Here is a 17467-nt window from a genome sequence, read left to right as displayed (position 1 = left end):
AAATAAGAAAAAAAGAAACAGAAAAAGAACAATACATCAAAACAGCATAAAAAACCCAAAACATTTAAAAACACATCCACATTTCATATCTTTATCTTTCATTTGCTTGTTTCCTCGACTTCCTCACACCTCCCTTTTTTGTATTCAAGCTCAAATTAGCTAATTCAGCAAATCCTTTCCCTCTTTTCCAATTTTTTGTTCTATAATTTATCTTAACACAATCTAACTTTAAATTTTCCACTTTAGCACGTTAACAATCAGTTTTTGCTTAATTCTTTATAACATTTCTGCTAAAACCATATAACTTCATTCCAGCATTCTTCTAACATTCATTAATTTTGCAATATTTCTGTAGATATACTTTAATTTTTTTCCAATCTTCTTCCACCGACTCTTCTCCCTGGTCTTGGATTCTGCCAGTCATTTCCGCCATTTCCATGTAGTCCATCAGCTTCATCTCAGGCAGCTTCTCTTTCCTGCCCCAATTTTATATTTTATATTTACAACAACCTGTGATTAAGCTGAAAGGTAGGAAGTAGCCGAAGGTCACCCCCAGAGCTTATATGACCTAGTGGAGATTTGAATACAGCTCTTCTGGGCCTTAGTCCAACACAAAGTTAGGGGGTGCAAGCAGGGGGTTTGTGTAGGTGTGCAACAAGAGGGAGACCGTTAGAAAGTAATTCTAGAAGTTGTACCTCATCAGGAAGATTCACCTTCCACATTGAGAGACATGCACCAGAATAGCTGTGGTCACTATGCAGGTGTGATTATAAACCACAGACTGCATATTGATAGTCCTGGAGAATACAACATCTGAAGCTATTTTTTTATTCTACATTCTTATGTTTACCAAGGCTGTGTTTGACTTAACAAGAGAGATTTTTGAAGAGATCTTTGCCGAAGACCCCAGTATTAACCAACCCATATGGATGAAATCCTGCAGAATTATTACTGGTTATTTCCACCGAGTAAAAGATCCAAATGATCTAGAGGAGATCAAGGTAAGAATGAAGCTGCTAATTTCATTTAGGGACTTGGCACACTTCATCTGTAAGCCAAAAAAAGTTGTATAGAAATAGCTTATAATTTTATCTAGCCATGACTTAGTGTAAGCTTTCCTAAGTGTGACCCTCGCCATTTGCCAGTTTGCACCTATGCCCCATACAATGCTTATTATCTTTTAGTTATAGCAAGAAGACTTAAGCTCTACCATGAATACATGACTGCTCTGACCTGTATTCTGGGATGCAAAACTGATGAGCTTTGTGGTTCACACAAAAGTTTATAATAGTTACTGCTGTAGTTAGCTATCAAGTTGCTTTATTGTAATTGAACTAGCACAATTCTGAGAGTCCTTCCTGGATAGTATGTTAAATTCACTGCATTTTAGTTTCTGAGGAAGAGGTTTCCTAAAGAATATACTCTTGTCACCTCTTAAGATGACTATTCATAGTGAATAGGATTTTACTATGTTTAATTACTATCTTCCACCTATGAATTGTGTTGGTAGAGAGGATTTTGTGAATAGGATATATTTCTTTCAAATATATTTAGCTCATTCTTATATACTTTACCCTAGTGTTTCATAACAACGGAGGTGCTAAGGCTCTTAAGTTTAAAGAAGGAGCCGAACCACAAAACGGACTGGCAGAAAATGATGAAATTTGGACGCAAGAAACGTGACAGAGTGGATCATATACTGGTCAGTAGATACTTTTAAAATTTATTGCTGAAACATTTACTGGATAGCTATCAAAGGTCAGGGAGTTCATCTGCTTATCAATAAAATAATTTGCCCTTCTGTTCTTATACTGAAACTCATTGACATGCTCCAACCAAAACTGAGCACATTAAAAACCCATTAGACTGTAATGGCTTAATGGAATCTACTAACTCCAGAGCAGAGACTTTGCTTTGTATTAACGTCCTGAGTAGCAAGGACCCAGTGTTTGCCATTTGGGGCTGCCTTGCTAAACCAAGCCAAAAATGGTTGTCATCAGCTTTGTCTTCCTTCCATCCTGCCTTGATGGAGACAAGCACTTTCGTTCAATAGCAGCCAAGGAAAACACACACACACACAGACAGACACACTTCTATTGCCTGCAGGAAAAAGAGGTGGTGAATACACCAGATTCGCCAGATGCTTGATGGCAGTGTTCAGAACACCAGTGGCGTAGCGTGGGTTGTCAGCACCCGGGGCAAGGCAAGTAATTTGCGCCCCCCCCCCGCTGCACTGTCCCTCCCCCAGATAGTCCCTCGCTCTCTCTCCACACCGCACCGCACCGCACGCCTGGCACCCCCCTCCCTCCACAGTGGGCGGCGACCCGGCGGCTCGGATTGGATTCGCACAGCCAGCACTGCAGTGAGAGAGAGTGAGTGAGCCTGGTAGGGGCAGAGAGCTGCGAGTGCGAGCGCGCGCCCCCCCCCCAGATGTTGCGCCCGGTGCAGCCGGCCCCACCTGCACCCCCCACGCTACGCCACTGCAGAATACCCATCACTGTGCAGAAGCCAACAAAATCACAGCCACCCTTTCCTGCTCCAAAATAGAAAAGTCTTGGGGGTTTGGGCCCTACATGTTTAAAATGATCTAAGCATCTTCACCACAAAGCTACCAAGCTACTTTCAGCCTTCCTTTCAAGGAAGGGGGAAGAGAGAGGATTCCCATGCAGCTCTTGGGACAATTCTCAACCATCTCTTAACTTGGATGTTAGAGGGAAGGCACACTGTCCAGAGTAAATACTGAAGCCTGGCAGGGAATTTTATTTGACTTGTGGGAGTAGGATGGGCGCTGGTGCTGATGTAAGAGTTTGGAATTTTACTTCATCTTAAATGGGTATATACAGTATATACTCAGCCATGCTGTCATTTCATTGTATTGCACAGTATGGGTGGAGCTTAAAATCACTGCCAATTGTCAAGACAGACATAACAGTGGAGGCTGGGGGTATAGCACTACAACTGGCCTGAACCCCTAGTGTGGAGTGAGTGTAGTCACTGGCAAGCCCAGGTTATTGCAATATTTCCAAGTTTGCTTTTAAGCTGTTATATAAATGATGACTATACAGTGGTGCCTCGCAAGACGAAAAGAATCTGTTCCGCGAGTCTCTTCGTCTTGCGTTTTTTTTCGTCTTGCGAAGCAAGCCCATTATAAGCTTAGCGGATTAGCGCTATTAGCGGCTTAGCGGGCTTAGCGGATCAGCTGATAAGCGGCTTAGCGGATCAGCTGTTTAGCGGCTTAGCGGATCAGCTGATAAGCGGCTTAGCGGATCAGCTGATAAGCGGCTTAGCGGATCAGCTGTTAAGCGGCTTAGTGGATCAGCTGTTAAGCGGCTTAGTGGATCAGCTGATAAGCGGCTTAGGGGCTTGGGGAAAAGGGGGGGGGAGGGAAAAAACCCCGCAGGAACTCACAAGACATTTTCGTCTTGCGAAGCAAGCCCATAGGAAATTCGTCCTGCAAAGCACCTCCAAAACGGAAAACCCTTTCGCCTAGCGGGTTTTCCGTCTTGCGAGGCATTCATCTTGCGGGGCACCACTGTATTATGTTGTTCATAATAAAACACTTGGGTTGATTTCCTGAAGCCTGTTCTAAGGTGTGAGGAAGGAAAGATAGCTGCAGGCTTTTACAAGAACGCGCTTATTCTAAATATGCATACAGATTTGTATTTAATAGTAGGAACTTTCTCTCCCTCTGCCCCCTCTAAATTCTAAGACACAGGAGTTGCACGAGGAAGAAGCTCAATGGGTGAACTATGATGAAGATGAGCTGCAGGTGAAGATGCAACTGGCAGATGGAATTTTTGATGCCTTAATTAAAGACACTGTTGATGTCCTTCACCAGATTAATGAAAAACACAAGAAGCTGCTGCCTGTCTGACACAGAATATTTTTTCCCGTAGCAATATGGTTTTACATCTCCCCCTTTAATAAATTGGACTTATTAAAATGAAGAACCATGTTTACTATTTAGTTTCCGTTGCTGGATGTCTCGTGCTCTAACCCAGTTAGCACCTGCATGAGTGGTTCCCCAAAAACCACTCACAGAGGTGCTAACTGGGTTAGAGCACAAAACACCCATCAGTGGAAACTAAATAGTAAACATTGTTCTTCATTTTAATAACTCCAATTTATTAAAAGGGGGAGATGTAAAACCATATCATACTCCAGTGACAGAAGCTATTATTTTACTTGGATATACTGAGCTGAGCTGCAGAACCAGTTTGACACGCTTATTTGCACAGACACGTACACACGCTTCGTATCTGATATGAAGCGTGTGTGTACGTGTCTGTAAATAACCCTGTCTGACTGGTTCCCAGGCCAATTTCTGCTACCGATCACACCTGCAGCTCAGCAGATTATAATTGCAACCTTAACACTCTGTAAACTGTAAGATATCCAGGGTAGTCCCTGTGTATACCAGTGTAAATATCTTTGTTAATTTGAGATGTACTTTAAGAGAATAAAAACTGTAAATAAACTGGTTTATAAATTATCCAAAAAAAATTCTCTTTTTGAAACGTGATCCTAATTCTCTCTCTGTATATGTGTATCTTACTCTACTCCATTAAAAAAGAATTACATACACACACACATGTGTGTGCACACACATTTTTGTGTGTGTGTACATTTCTGTGCCATTTATTCATATTCACATCTAAAAACGATCTTTAAAAAATCACAGTAACCTCCCAGGGCTTCTGAGGTGACTTTATAGGAAGACAAAACGACGACACAATTTTAATTTGTGTTCAGCCTGAGACACAAATCTGAGAAAAATGAGGGGTTGAGAGAGCCACGAAATGGAAAAACTCTTTCCCCCACCCTGCCCCTCTACTGTGCGGCCTGGACATGAGAGTAACAGCCCTCTCCCATGTATGGCTACTTGGAAGGAAGCTACACGGCATTCAGCCAAGAGACAGGCCCAGCACCACCACAAACCTTTCCAAGGCAGTCACCTCAAGCGGCACTCTGGGACGAGCGGCAGATGTGCACCTGGCGTCTGCTCCTGCCTCCAGGCCTCCTCGCTTGTGGCGGTGATCCCTCTTCCCTGGCCCAGTTTCTCCAGGGACGCAGGAAAGCTTTCCCTCCCTGTTCTTTTCCTTCAACATTTCACTCCCCCCCCTTGCTTCACCGCAGCACTTCGCCCCATTTTACAGCATTGTACCTTCCCTTTCTTTCTGCACCTCCACCCAAACCGCTAACCCACAAATTCCGTCCCACGCCGGACGCGCAGCTGCCGGGCAGGTTGCCAGTTTTGCAAGAGAGCGGCTTCCATCTCTAGCCAGCAAGCCATGGTGCAAAAGCGAGAGAGAGAGAGAGGTCAGCCGTCAAAATGGAAAGCGGAGGTGTGTTTGGGGGGGTTGAGGAGGAAGTGGGTGAGATGAGCAGTTTCCCACATGACCTTCCTCCAAAGACACATTTCAGTCGATCAAAATCAAGGAAGGAGCAAAGCAGAACTCGAGGCCTGAAGGCTTCCGTTTGTTCCTTGAGCCTTCCATTCCCTATCCATGCTCTAACCCAGTACCCCTTAAGAACTACAATTCCCAAAGGGAGTGCCATTTTCTGGTTCACCTCAGGCAGCAAAAAGTCTTGGGCAAACTCTAATCAGAGAGGATGGGCAATAGTTACAGCAGGGGTGGCACATGTGCTTTCTGGGGGTTTGGGACCCAGCAATCATAACCCCCAGCCACCATGGCCAGTAGTCGGGGATGGTGGCTGTTGGGTTGAATAAACGACAGACGAGTAGATGGTGTCATCTGGGAGGCATCTCCCCGACCAAGTGTCGGAGAGTCCCTTTTATTGTATATTACACCAATTGCCTCATATGTGCTTGGTGCTGATTGGTTACACGTAGTGTGCGTATAAGCGTTACAAGTGTTGCATATACACGCAAGGGGTTGCGTATAAGGCATTAAGCATCATTAGATAGAGGGAACACAGGAACACAGTAATCTATGATTGATAGGGTGGTACTCAGAGATTGTACAGAGTGCACTTAATATTCTTCCAGTCTGCGGTGATAAGGAGAGGATGTATATAGTTAGATAGGAAGGTCATGACATCACTTAGACATTCCGAGCTAGCGGTGCCAGGGTAGCTTAGAAGGGAATGTACAGAAATACAACCTACGCAGGATCTCAAGGAAAGCAATACTCTACAGGTGGCTGTTGTAGTCCACAACATTTGAGGGTATCACACTGGCTATTCCTGGGATTAAGGGCTCTTCCACACTTCTGCTAACCCCTGTACTTTCCCCCGGGGAAACCTGCTATTTACCAATGAATCAGAGCAAATGGTGATTGGGTTTTCTCCAGATTGACGTTTGCTCCAATTTAGCGCTTAAGAGCAGGTTTTCCAGGAGAACGTGGCAAAGGCAGAATGGCTTGGACCTGTGCTTTCTAGACATGGAATAAGCATAAGTGTGGACAAGCCCCAAGACTGGGTTGGATTCAGATTAAAATTGGCGCTGAGCTATGCAACTCGCTGGGTGACTCCCCCACACACACTTCAAAACTTTGTCCCCCTTGCCATCTCCCAGCCTAACCTACATAACAATTTTAAACAGTTATCAAAAGCAGCAGAATTTAAAAACGGGTATACTGACAATTTATGCACGTGTCTGGGTAGCTTTGCTGAAACGAGATCATTTTCAGCATGCATTTAGAACAGCCTGACAAATATTAAGAGGAGAGTTTCAGAGCACATGTGCTGCCACACTGAAATGCTGGACTCCTCACAGATGCACCTCACATGATATTTGCAAAAGTGCACGTGCAGATGGTGACAGCAGCCATGAAATTAAGAGACGCCTGCTTCTTGGGAGGAAAGCAATGACAAACCTAGACAGCATTTTAAAAAGTAGAGACATCACCTTGCCAACAAAGGTCCGTATAGTAAAAGCTATGGTTTTCCCAGTAGTGATGTATGGAAGTGAGAGCTGGACCACAAAGAAGGTTGATCGCCGAAGAATTGATGCTTTTGAATTATGGTGCTGGAGGAGACTCTTGAGAGTCCCATGGACCGCAAGAAGATCCAACCTCTCCATTCTGAAGGAAATCAGCCCTGAGTGCTCACTGGAAGGACAGATCCTGAAGCTGAGGCTCCAATTCTTTGGCCACCTCATGAGAAGAGAAGACTCCCTGGAAAAGACCCTGATGTTGGGAAATATGGAGGGCACAAGGAGAAGGGGACGACAGAGGACGAGATGGTTGGATAGTGTCCTCGAAGCTACAAACATGAGTCTGACCAAACTGCGGGAGGCAGTGGAAGACAGGAGCGCCTGGCGTGCTCTGGTCCATGGGGTCACGAAGAGGCGGACACGACTAAACGACTAAACAACGTTCTGTAGATTGAAGCAATTGAGTAGGTGAAAGAGGGCCAGTGATCTAAGCATATTAAGACCTTGAACACGACTTGGTAGCAAATCAGCAACCAGTTCAGGTCTTTAAACAGGTGTAAATGTGGTGGACTTTTCGACTGATTCAAGAAGAGACTTCCTATGCCTTTACATAAATTCCAATACAGCAGGACAAACATAAGGGTTTGATAGTCATGGAGACTATTTCCCCCTTGTTTGCAGCTCTCTCCTCAAGGGGAGGCCAGAGAGGCTTGCTGAACTCCGAGCAGAGAGCCCAAATAGAGAGACAAAACGCTTTTTATGGGGGAAGTTTTCAGCAAAAGGCTTTGGCTGGTCCCCTTGCGGGCTGCGATGCCACGAGAGATCAAGTTGCCACTGGCTGCAAATATGCATGGAGATGCAACAGCTGCCACCAGTGTTTCCACCTGCCGTGGAACGTGTCCTGGGTGGAAACCATCTTCTGATTCCATCTGGGTTGGAATTCTGCATCAGTGGGGTTTTACTCTGTTGTCAAATCACATCAACAGCGCTAGGGCAGTATAGCTAGACCCTCTTTGAAAACATAGCAGGCAGCAAGCCTCTCCTCCAACAAAACTCACAAGGAATGGGCAGATCAACACCCATCCTAATCTGTCTTGGCATTTAATTTCTAGAATAAGAGCTGGCAAGAATATGGGCAAATGGTTCTTCGAAGCAGAAGAGGATATTTAGGAGAAATCTGGCTCAACTGCTTGGGTCACCTCCCTGTTTCAGAGACTGGCCAGATTTCCCCAGAAACTCTGTGAGAGCCATCAGGAATCTGTCCTCTCAAGGTGGAACCATTTTAATGGGTTTTTCCACCTTAGCAGCAGTTTAGGGTGGTTACAAAGGCTAATCCCTGTATTGTTCCTTGTGTCATGAAGCAACACTGGAAACTGTTGTTACATTCAGGTGTATGACTCCTTTCTGTTGCTAGCCACACCCCTTCACTTTCAATATATATCTTGTTCCTTCCAGCCCATCTCTTAAAGGAGCCGTGTCCTCAGGTTTGTCTGACCTCTACAATAGATTCACCTTGGATTCACCTACCCACAGATCACACTCTTTTTGCCCAGTGCGAAACACCATACCCATGGTCTGCTAGATGTACTGGATACTAGATTCCATTTGAGAGACTTGTGGTTGTCTTGGAGGCCATGAACCCCAGGGCTCTTTTGCATCTCGTGTATTGCTTGCGGACTTCTCACAGGCTTTTGGTTGGCCACAGTGAGAACAGATGGGCCTTTGGCATAGGGGCAACGGACTTGTCCCCTGCCCCAATACTGCCGAACCCCAAAGTTTTCTGACACAAGCACATGCAGCACTCATTTCACAAGAGAAAAAGGTGTGATGTCAAGAGCTAGAAGCTGAGGTCTACTCCTTTACACACCTATGCGGCAGGAGGAGAAACTGGCCACTGAAGCTGTGCTCAGCTCGATGCTTGACCCGATTTTTTTTTTAACATGAGGGGCTGGCCCGCTCCTCAAAATATTGGGGGGGGGGGCAAAGGGTTGGGTCCCCAGGCGCTGGTGCCCTGCACATAAACTCCACAGCTGTAAAATCCTTGTACTACGTTTGGTGTCTGTAAAGCTTAGGTTCCCTCTTGTTGGCCTCCAACTCCCATCTACTCCTGTCACCATAACCATTGATCAGGGATGATTGGAGTTGTAGTCCATTGAAACCTGGAGGGCGGCAGGTCTCCCTGATTTAGATTTTTTCCCCTTTTTGCTCTCTTTCAGGGTGATTTTTTAGCTTTTTGTTGCTCATGGAGGCAGGGACGGCCAGTCATGTTTTTCCATCTGAGGCAAAATGCCCCTCCTTGTTGCCCCTGCCACCACCACCCCATTACCTCAGTAGGATGGCTTCCAAGTTCTGGCGAAATCTCACGTGAGCCCTTCTAAACCAATTATGAGGGGCTCTTATAATCTCTCACCGGAACGCAGAAGCCACTTCTCCTTGCTTTAGCGCCCTTTGGATTCTGCCACCTGAGGCGGCTGCCTCAGTCTGCTTCATGAATGGGCCGGCCCTGTACTTTTGAAATAAATTACGTAATTGGCTCAGCAGGGCTCCAAAGCATATGCCAGAGCTCCCGCGTGAGTAAATAGTTCACTTCAGTGTCAAGGCGATGCCTGACCAGAGCTTTCACCAACACAGAAGCAAATGAGGAAACCTTCCTTGACTTTCGGGAACTCCCAAGTGTGTCAAAAGCTGCTGTGTCAGGAGCAGTGTTAGGGCAAGAGGGTGGCACCCCTCTAATCTGCATGGTTACTCATCCCCTGTCTCCTGGAATACCAGTTCCATTTCTCTCTGCCAATGGCTCCTTCCTAAACCAGTATCAATCACCTTGTTGAAACACAGAGCCTTAAAGTACGCAAATCTCAGGATTCTGCAGAAAGCGGAATTCCTTCTCTACAATAAAGCATGTGGATTGATACAAAACCAATGTATTCTTCTGAGCGTTACACTTGTACACCCCTTGTAGAGCCAGTGTGGTGTAGTGGTTAAGAGCGGTAGTCACGTAATCTGGGGAACCGGGTTCGATTCCCCGCTTCTCCACATGCAGCTGCTGGGTGACCTTGGGCCAGTCACACTTCTTTGAAGTCTCTCAGCCCCACTCACCTCACAGAGTGTTTGTTGTGGGGGAGGAAGGGAAAGGAGATTGTTAGCCGCTTTGAGACTCCTAAAGGGGAGTGAAAGGTGGGATATCAAATCCAAACCCTTCTTCTTGTTCAGAAGCTTAATTTTTTTGTCCTCTTATCAGGCTGCTGTGCTGCTGATGTTCCTCTTTTGCACTGACTTTAGTATGCAGTCCTTTCCTGGCCTCAACTGAACTCTTTGCTGTCGCCTTCCTCATGGTTCTGTAGCAGAGGATACTCTGGAATAATTATACCGTGTTCCAAGTTCCTCGCCGCTTCATCTCTGGGAATAGTCCGTCCTTTTTATGCTGTTGTGTAACTCTGGAATGCCCCAGAGGCACCAGGAGTGCAGCCGTACTTTACAGCCACTTAGTTTTGGTAGAGCAGCGACTGCCACAGCCAGCTGCGGGAGGCAAGAGTTTTGGCTTAGCCTCTCGGTGGCTTTTGGAATTCTAATTGCCGTGTAAAAATTCTGCCCTCCTGCAGCAAACAGAACCTGTCCGCACTGACTGGCTGGGTGGAGCCCCGGGAGGTTAATAGGCCTAGCAAATAAACAAAGCCATAACAAGCTGTGTTAACAACAGTTAAGAAGTCCCAGGAACTCATTGGCTGGGAGGAGCTGAATGCTGAAGGACTGATCAGGGAGCTCACCTGGTCTGTGACCCGGAGCTTCATTGCTGCTCATGGTCTTCCAGCGCTTCAGAGAGCCAGTGTGGTGTAGTGGTTAAGAGCGGTGGACTCGTAATCTAGGGAACCGGGTTCGCTTCCCCGCTCCTCCACATGCAGCTGCTGGGTGACCTTGGGCCGGTCACGCTTCTCTGAAGTCTCTCAGCCCCACTCACCTCACAGAGTGTGTGTTGTGGGGGAGGAAGGGAAAGGAGATTGTTAGCTGCTTTGAGACTCCTTTGGGGTAGTAATAAAGCGGGATATCAAATCCAAACTCCCCCTCCTCCTCTTCTTCTTCTTCTTCTTCTTCTTCAACAACAACAGAGAGTGCGCAACATGAGGTGTTCTGGTTAGAGGGTTTATGGCCCAGCCAAGTGAAAGTGTATGTGAGTTGGCACATGTTCCAGTGGGTGAGGGTTGCAATGCGGGAGAGATCAAGACCAGGGAGGATACCGCTGACAGATCTAGAAATATGCAGGGACTAAATTTGGCCGATTGTATGTCACAACCTTAGTCCTGGGTGCTCCTTTAAAAAAAACGCACATGCCGCAAAGGTGATGAAAATATAGCATAATGGATGTTTTGTGTATTTGTGTATGTTATTAGGGGAGTGCAGATAAACACAGTGAGAATGCATGTGTCAAGAGGAGTGTCTTTGCAGGGAAATATTTTAGAGGTGGATCAAATGTTTTGATGAGAGCTGGAATTTATCCCAAGTGCTACTCAAGAATAAGAAGTCAAAGCAACTTCTACCTCACCATCAGAAAATTCCTATAGAAGTGGATTTACCACCAAAGGACACTGAGCTGTAATTGGTCCATGGAAAAGATGGAGAACACCTGAAATCTCTTATTTAGGCAACTCAAATGTTTCCTTATCTTGAAGCACAGTTTCAGGCTAGCCATGACTGAAGAAGAGAAGAAGAAGAGTTTGGATTTGATATCCCGCTTTATCACTACCCGAAGGAGTCTCAAAGCGGCTAACATTCTCCTTTCCCTTCTTCCCCCACAACAAACACTCTGTGAGGTGAGTGGGGCTGAGAGACTTCAGACAAGTGTGTCTAGCCCAAGGTCACCCAGCAGCTGCATGTGGAGGAGCGGGGAAGCGAACCCGGTTCACCAGATTACGAGACTACCGCTCTTAACCACTACACCACACTGGCTCTCTCTCTGAAGCAGGACACCACAAGAAGTGGCAGTGCATGCTATGTGATCCCATATTGTCTGTAGGGCTGAACTATCTCTGATTCAAACTGGACATCTGTTAATCCAAATCCTCTCTTGGTCTCCACAGGAGACTTTGCTCCATGATGATCTCCCGTCCTTCAACCTCAAGACACAAGGCAAGAATCTTCCTTGGTGTCTTCCGCATAGAAATGAGTGCCTTAGGGGAGCTAATCAGATCCTCCTGTCCAGAGGATGGAATGGGGCAGAAGTTCAATTCAGTTCACATTTAACAGTGAGCTTACCCAATGCACTTTCTGAGGCAGCACGCAAACTGAAATACAGCAATCTTTCGAAATTTGCATTTCTCCGAATTTTGCAATGCAGTTTTCCAGCCAAGTAATGTGCTCAAAAATGCATATAATATAACTAGGTGAAAGTGTGCCTTAAAAATATTCGTGCAAATCACATGCAGATTAGTGCAAATAGCATGCGTTATCACTATTTCCCCCCTCTTCTGTCTTTGCAGGCTGAGTTAATATTTCTGTGGACTGAAAAAAGAAGTGGGGGGGGGGATTGTACAGATGCCAAGGTTTGAACCTGGCTGGGATCCAGTGCAGAACTACTAACTGATCTGCCACAAGCATTCAACATCCTCATTACCAGTGGTCACTGAGGTCACCAGACTTTTCTCCTCCTCTCCCTGCCCTCCCAAGGTGTCACAGGCGAATGAGGGAAAATTCTCACAAGCACAAACTCGACCCTGTGGGATAGATTTGTCATTGGACCCCCTGAAATATTCTCCCAGAATGTAGCACAGGAACAAGGAAAGGAAAGAACCACCATCACAAATAGGAACTTCTGAAATTACGTGGACAATAATTACGACAATTAGCCGTAACAGAACTAGAAATAATTACTCTGGGGAATGAAGCATTGCTGACAAAGATGATGCAATTTATTAATTCAGAATTATGTAATAACTGGGCTCATCCAACCCAGATTTAGTTATGCTGAAACCCATCCGCTTCAATGGGTTGACGTGTGCCTAATTCTGTACTGGATACTAATCGTTTTAACACCCCGAAGCTAAGAAATGCAATAGTCAACTCATATTGACACTGCTAACCTTTTATTACCCATTAGACACCCTCCCCCAATGAGGAATTGCATACAGAAGTACCTGTATGCTTAAATACGAGGGTCATCTAATCATAGTGTTCAAACTGTTATCTGTCTGCCACCAACTCCTTCTCTGCCCCCCCAATCTTTCTCCTTGCCCCATTTGTCTCCTTGTCGTTCTGTATCCTTGTCCAAGAATGTTCCTTCTTCAGTCGCTTTAGAATAGAACTTGTCTTTGAGATGAGGAAGTTTTTGGCATTAATGTTGCAGTGTGGTGTAGTGGTTAAGAGTGGTGGACGGATTTTGCCCACAGACAGATTTGTAAATCCGGGGACTGTCCCTGGGAAACGGGGACATCTGGTAACCATAAGTTATATACATTTTTGAGCACATTACTTGGCTGGAAAACTGCATTGCAAAATTCAGAGAAGTGCAAATTTCGAAAGATTGCTGTGTTTCAGTTTGCCTGGGAAACGGGGACATCTGGTAACCATAAGTTATATGCATATGGTAACCATACGCTAAGGATTTGGGAGGGTAGGAAGGTACAGGCCAGGTGAGGCAGAGGCACCACAAGCCCAGCAAGTTAAAAGCCACACCAAATACAATAGGGCTCTTTCCACCACCATAGACTGAGCCTTTGCCTCTGACTCAGAAGCACCTTGGGTGGCTCCCTGGATCTTTGTTTCCACATTCAGCACACAAGAGAGTAAGGACACCACCCTCCTAGTAAAGGGTGGGTGAAGCAGACTGAGAAAATGTGCTTCGTGACGGGAACACATTAATCACAATGCTACCGATGCAAGGTAGCAGAGTCTTTCAGTGAACAGTAGAAATTAAGAAATGGTAGGTTTTTGATTATTTGGGATATGAAGGGGGGGGGGGACAGCTGCAGGGAAATTCTTGGGCTAGCCTATGCAAAAAGGACCTTGAGAGCAGTACATGTGAAAAGGATCTAGGAGTCTTGGTTGACCACAAACTTGACATGAGCCAACAGTGTGACGCGGCAGCTAAAAAAGCCAATGCAATTCTGGGCTGCATCAATAGGAGTATAGCATCTAGATCAAGGGAAGTAATAGTGCCACTGTATTCTGCTCTGGTCAGACCTCACCTGGAGTACTGTGTCCAGTTCTGGGCACCACAGTTCAAGAAGGACACTGACAAACTGGAACATGTCCAGAGGAGGGCAACCAAAATGGTCAAAGGCCTGGAAACGATGCCTTATGAGGAACGGCTAAGGGAGCTGGGCATGTTTAGCCTGGAGAAGAGGAGGTTAAGGGGTGATATGATAGCCGTGTTCAAATATATAAAAGGATGTCACATAGAGGAGGGAGAAAGGTTGTTTTCTGCTGCTCCAGAGAAGCGGACACGGAGCAATGGATCCAAACTACAAGAAAGAAGATTCCACCTAAACATTAGGAAGAACTTCCTGACAGTAAGAGCTGTTCGACAGTGGAATTTGCTGCCAAGGAGTGTGGTGGAGTCACCTTCTTTGGAGGTCTTTAAGCAGAGGCTTGACAACCATATGTCAGGAGTGCTCTGATGGTGTTTCCTGCTTGGCAGGGGGTTGGACTCGATGGCCCTTGTGGTCTCTTCCAACTCTACGATTCTATGATTCTATGACCTGGCCAAGTTAGGACCATTAATGAACAATGCAGGGCCATTGAGGGCCATTGCAATGCAAGGGAACTGTCCTTCCCCACTGCCCTGAGGTGAAGACAGAAACAGGGGGCTGGGGTGTCACAAGAAGAATTTGGGGCTTGGAATGGCTGAGAAAAGAGCAAAAAGATATTGGTTGGCTGGCTGAAGGCAGAAGTGATCTGGATTCTAGCACTGCTGTGGGGAACAAGCCCCTCTTGAGATGACCATGCTGTAAGAACTCAACTCCTTCTATGTAGACTAAAGCTGTAAAGGTAAAGGTACCCCTGACCATTAGGTCCAGTCGCACACGACTCTGGGGTTGCGTGCTCATCTCGCTCTATAGGCCGAGGGAGCCAGCATTTGTCTGCAGACAGCTTCCGGGTTATGTGGCCAGCATGACTAAGCCACTTCTGGTGAACCAGAGCAGTGCACGGAAACGCCATTTTCCTCCCCGCTGGGGTGGTACCTATTTATCTGCTTGCACTTGATGTGCTTTCGAACTGCTAGGTGGGCAGGAGCAGGGACCGAGCAATGGGAGCTCACCCCGTCGCGGGGATTCGAACCGCCGACCTTCCATTTGGCAAGCCCTAGGCTCTAAATGTAATTAAATCAATAAAGTGAGATGAGTGCCGCTACCCCAGAGTCGTCTGTGACTAACGGTCAGGGGTAACTTTATCTTTACCTTAAACCACATTACTAAAGGCACGGCATGCATGTAGAAGGGTGCCACTACCGAGAAGGCCCTCTGCCTGATTTCCTGTAGCTTGGCTTCTCACAGTGAGGGAACCGCCAGAAGGCCCTCAGCGCTGGACCTCGGAGTCCAGCAGAATGATGGGGGTGGAGACACTCCTTCAGGTATACTGGGCTGAGGCCGTTTAGGGCTTTAAAGGTCAACACCAACACTTTGAATTGTGCTTGGAAATGTACTGGGAGCCAGTGTAGGTCTTTCAAGACTGGTGTTATGTGGTCTCAGTGGCCGTCCCCAGTCACCAGTCTAGCTGCTGCATTCTGGATTAGTTGCAGTTTCCGGGTCACCTTCAAAGGTAGCCCCACGTAGAGCGCATTGCAGTAGTCCAAGTGAGAGATAACTAGAGCATGCACCACTCTGGCGAGACAGTCTGTGGGCAGGGAGGGTCTCATCCTGCGTACCAGATGGAGCTGGTAGACAGCTGCCCTGGATACAGAATTGACCTGCACCTCCATGGACAGCGGTGAGTCCAGAATGACTCCCAGGCTGCGCACCTGGTCCTTCAGGGGCACAGTTACCCCATTCAAGACCAAGGATTCCTCCACACCCGCCCGCAAGGGAATATCTGGCTGTGCTGGACTAAGCTGTCTTTCCTGAAAGCCCATCCACTGTTTGCTGATGTTCTTACTGGGAAAAGTCCTCATGGTGTGAAACACATGATGAGTCAGTGGTGGTGCCAAAGCTCATTAGATGGGGGCCTATGCCTGGAAACCCTTAAATATCACAAGAGAAGAATGCAAAATACAGTAAGGCGCTTTCTGCATTATAAATTTAAAGCAGTAGGACACGCTCGCCAAAGTCAACATCGTTGCATTTATTTAAGAATAAAAATAATGTAAAATGTCGCAGTCAAGTGCGGAAACAAACCATTCTTGAAATACATATTGCGTTTGACATGAAGAGTTCTGGACACAAAATGGATCTTTTTTAATAGATTTTTTTATTAAATAATAATAATAATAATAATTTATTTGTATCCCGCCCTCCCTGGCCAAGGCCGGGCTCAGAGCAACTAACATCATAAAAACAACACAATGTGCATAGAAAACAGACATCAATTAATTAAAAGACATCTTAAAATTAATTCAGATAAGTTAAAATCTGGGCAGGTGGCAATTATCAGGTTGGAATTGAGAGTGGTTGATACTTGCCAGGGCCAACTGTTTTCACTGATCATACAAGGATCTGTGAGCGGGTTGGGGGTCTCCTTCGGGCTTGTTTTATACAAAGGAAAGTAAATCAAACTGCATCCTGCCCAAAGGCCTGGCAGAACAGCTCCGTCTTGGGTTTGGGTTTTTGATAATTTTATACATATAAAACATAACCATTTCAAACATTAAAATACAAGGTTCTTTTGAACATTTGGACCTCCTTCCACGGGTTCCATGTTTGAGTTTAAATTTGCTGCTTCTTTTACCATTATCCATCTATTATACAACCGTAATTATCATCAATAGTTCCACATTACAAGTGTCCTTACATCCCTGCCAAAGATTTTAACTGTTTACAGTGGTCTTTTAAATAAATTACAAATTTACGCCAGTCTTTAGAAAATACTTGATCTTCCTAGTTTTGGATCTTCCCCATCAGTTTCGCCATCTCCTCATACTCCAGTAGTTTCATCTGCCATTCTTCTTTTGTTGGTTTTTCTCCTTCCTTCCATCTCTGGGCTGGTAGCATTCTCGCTGCCATTGTTGCATACATAAAAAGTCTTTTTTCTTCTCTTGGTAACTCTTCACCTATTACACCTAGTTAAAAAGGCTTCTGGTTTTTTAATAATTGTATTTTTAAACATTTTCTTCAGTTCATTATATATCATTTCCCAGAAAGCCTTTACCAATGCACATGTCCACCACATATAGTAAAAATTACCCTCTTTACATTTCCAACACAATTTTGAACTTGTTTTGTACATTTTAGCCATTTTACTCAGCGATCGATACCAACGATACATCATTTTCATATAGTTTTCTTTCCACGAACAGCATGCAATAAACTTTATTCCTTCTTTCCATAACTTTTCCCAAGATGAAAGTTGGATATTATACCCAAAAGCTCTAGCCCAATGTATCATCACTGCCTTAACTACTTCGTCTTTTGTATGTCATTCTAAAAG

General features: G+C 45.5%; 1 protein-coding gene across 50 annotated transcripts in view; it reads left to right on the top strand.

The window, feature by feature from the left end:
• Positions 1–4503, top strand: part of CEP350 (centrosomal protein 350) — a 65651-nt gene extending 61148 nt beyond the window's left edge. For 43 of the 50 annotated variants that reach the window (XM_083446216.1, XM_083446201.1, XM_083446178.1 and 40 more), the window contains 3 exons: positions 855–1001; positions 1580–1702; positions 3710–4503. In XM_083446216.1, the coding sequence (XP_083302342.1) occupies positions 855–1001; positions 1580–1702; positions 3710–3874 (435 nt within the window). In that variant the 3' untranslated portion in view covers positions 3875–4503. The remainder of the gene's footprint in view (positions 1–854; positions 1002–1579; positions 1703–3709) is intronic. The other 7 variants (XM_083446212.1, XM_083446209.1, XM_083446194.1 and 4 more) reach the window with 2 other exon arrangements.
• Positions 4504–17467: the final 12964 nt, after the last annotated feature.

This window comes from Podarcis tiliguerta (assembly GCF_965153285.1).
Source record: "Podarcis tiliguerta genome assembly, chromosome: 6".
Classification (NCBI taxonomy): domain Eukaryota; kingdom Metazoa; phylum Chordata; class Lepidosauria; order Squamata; family Lacertidae; genus Podarcis; species Podarcis tiliguerta.
The sequence above is the reverse complement of the archived record's forward strand: the minus strand, read 5'-3'. Positions and strand labels throughout refer to the sequence as shown.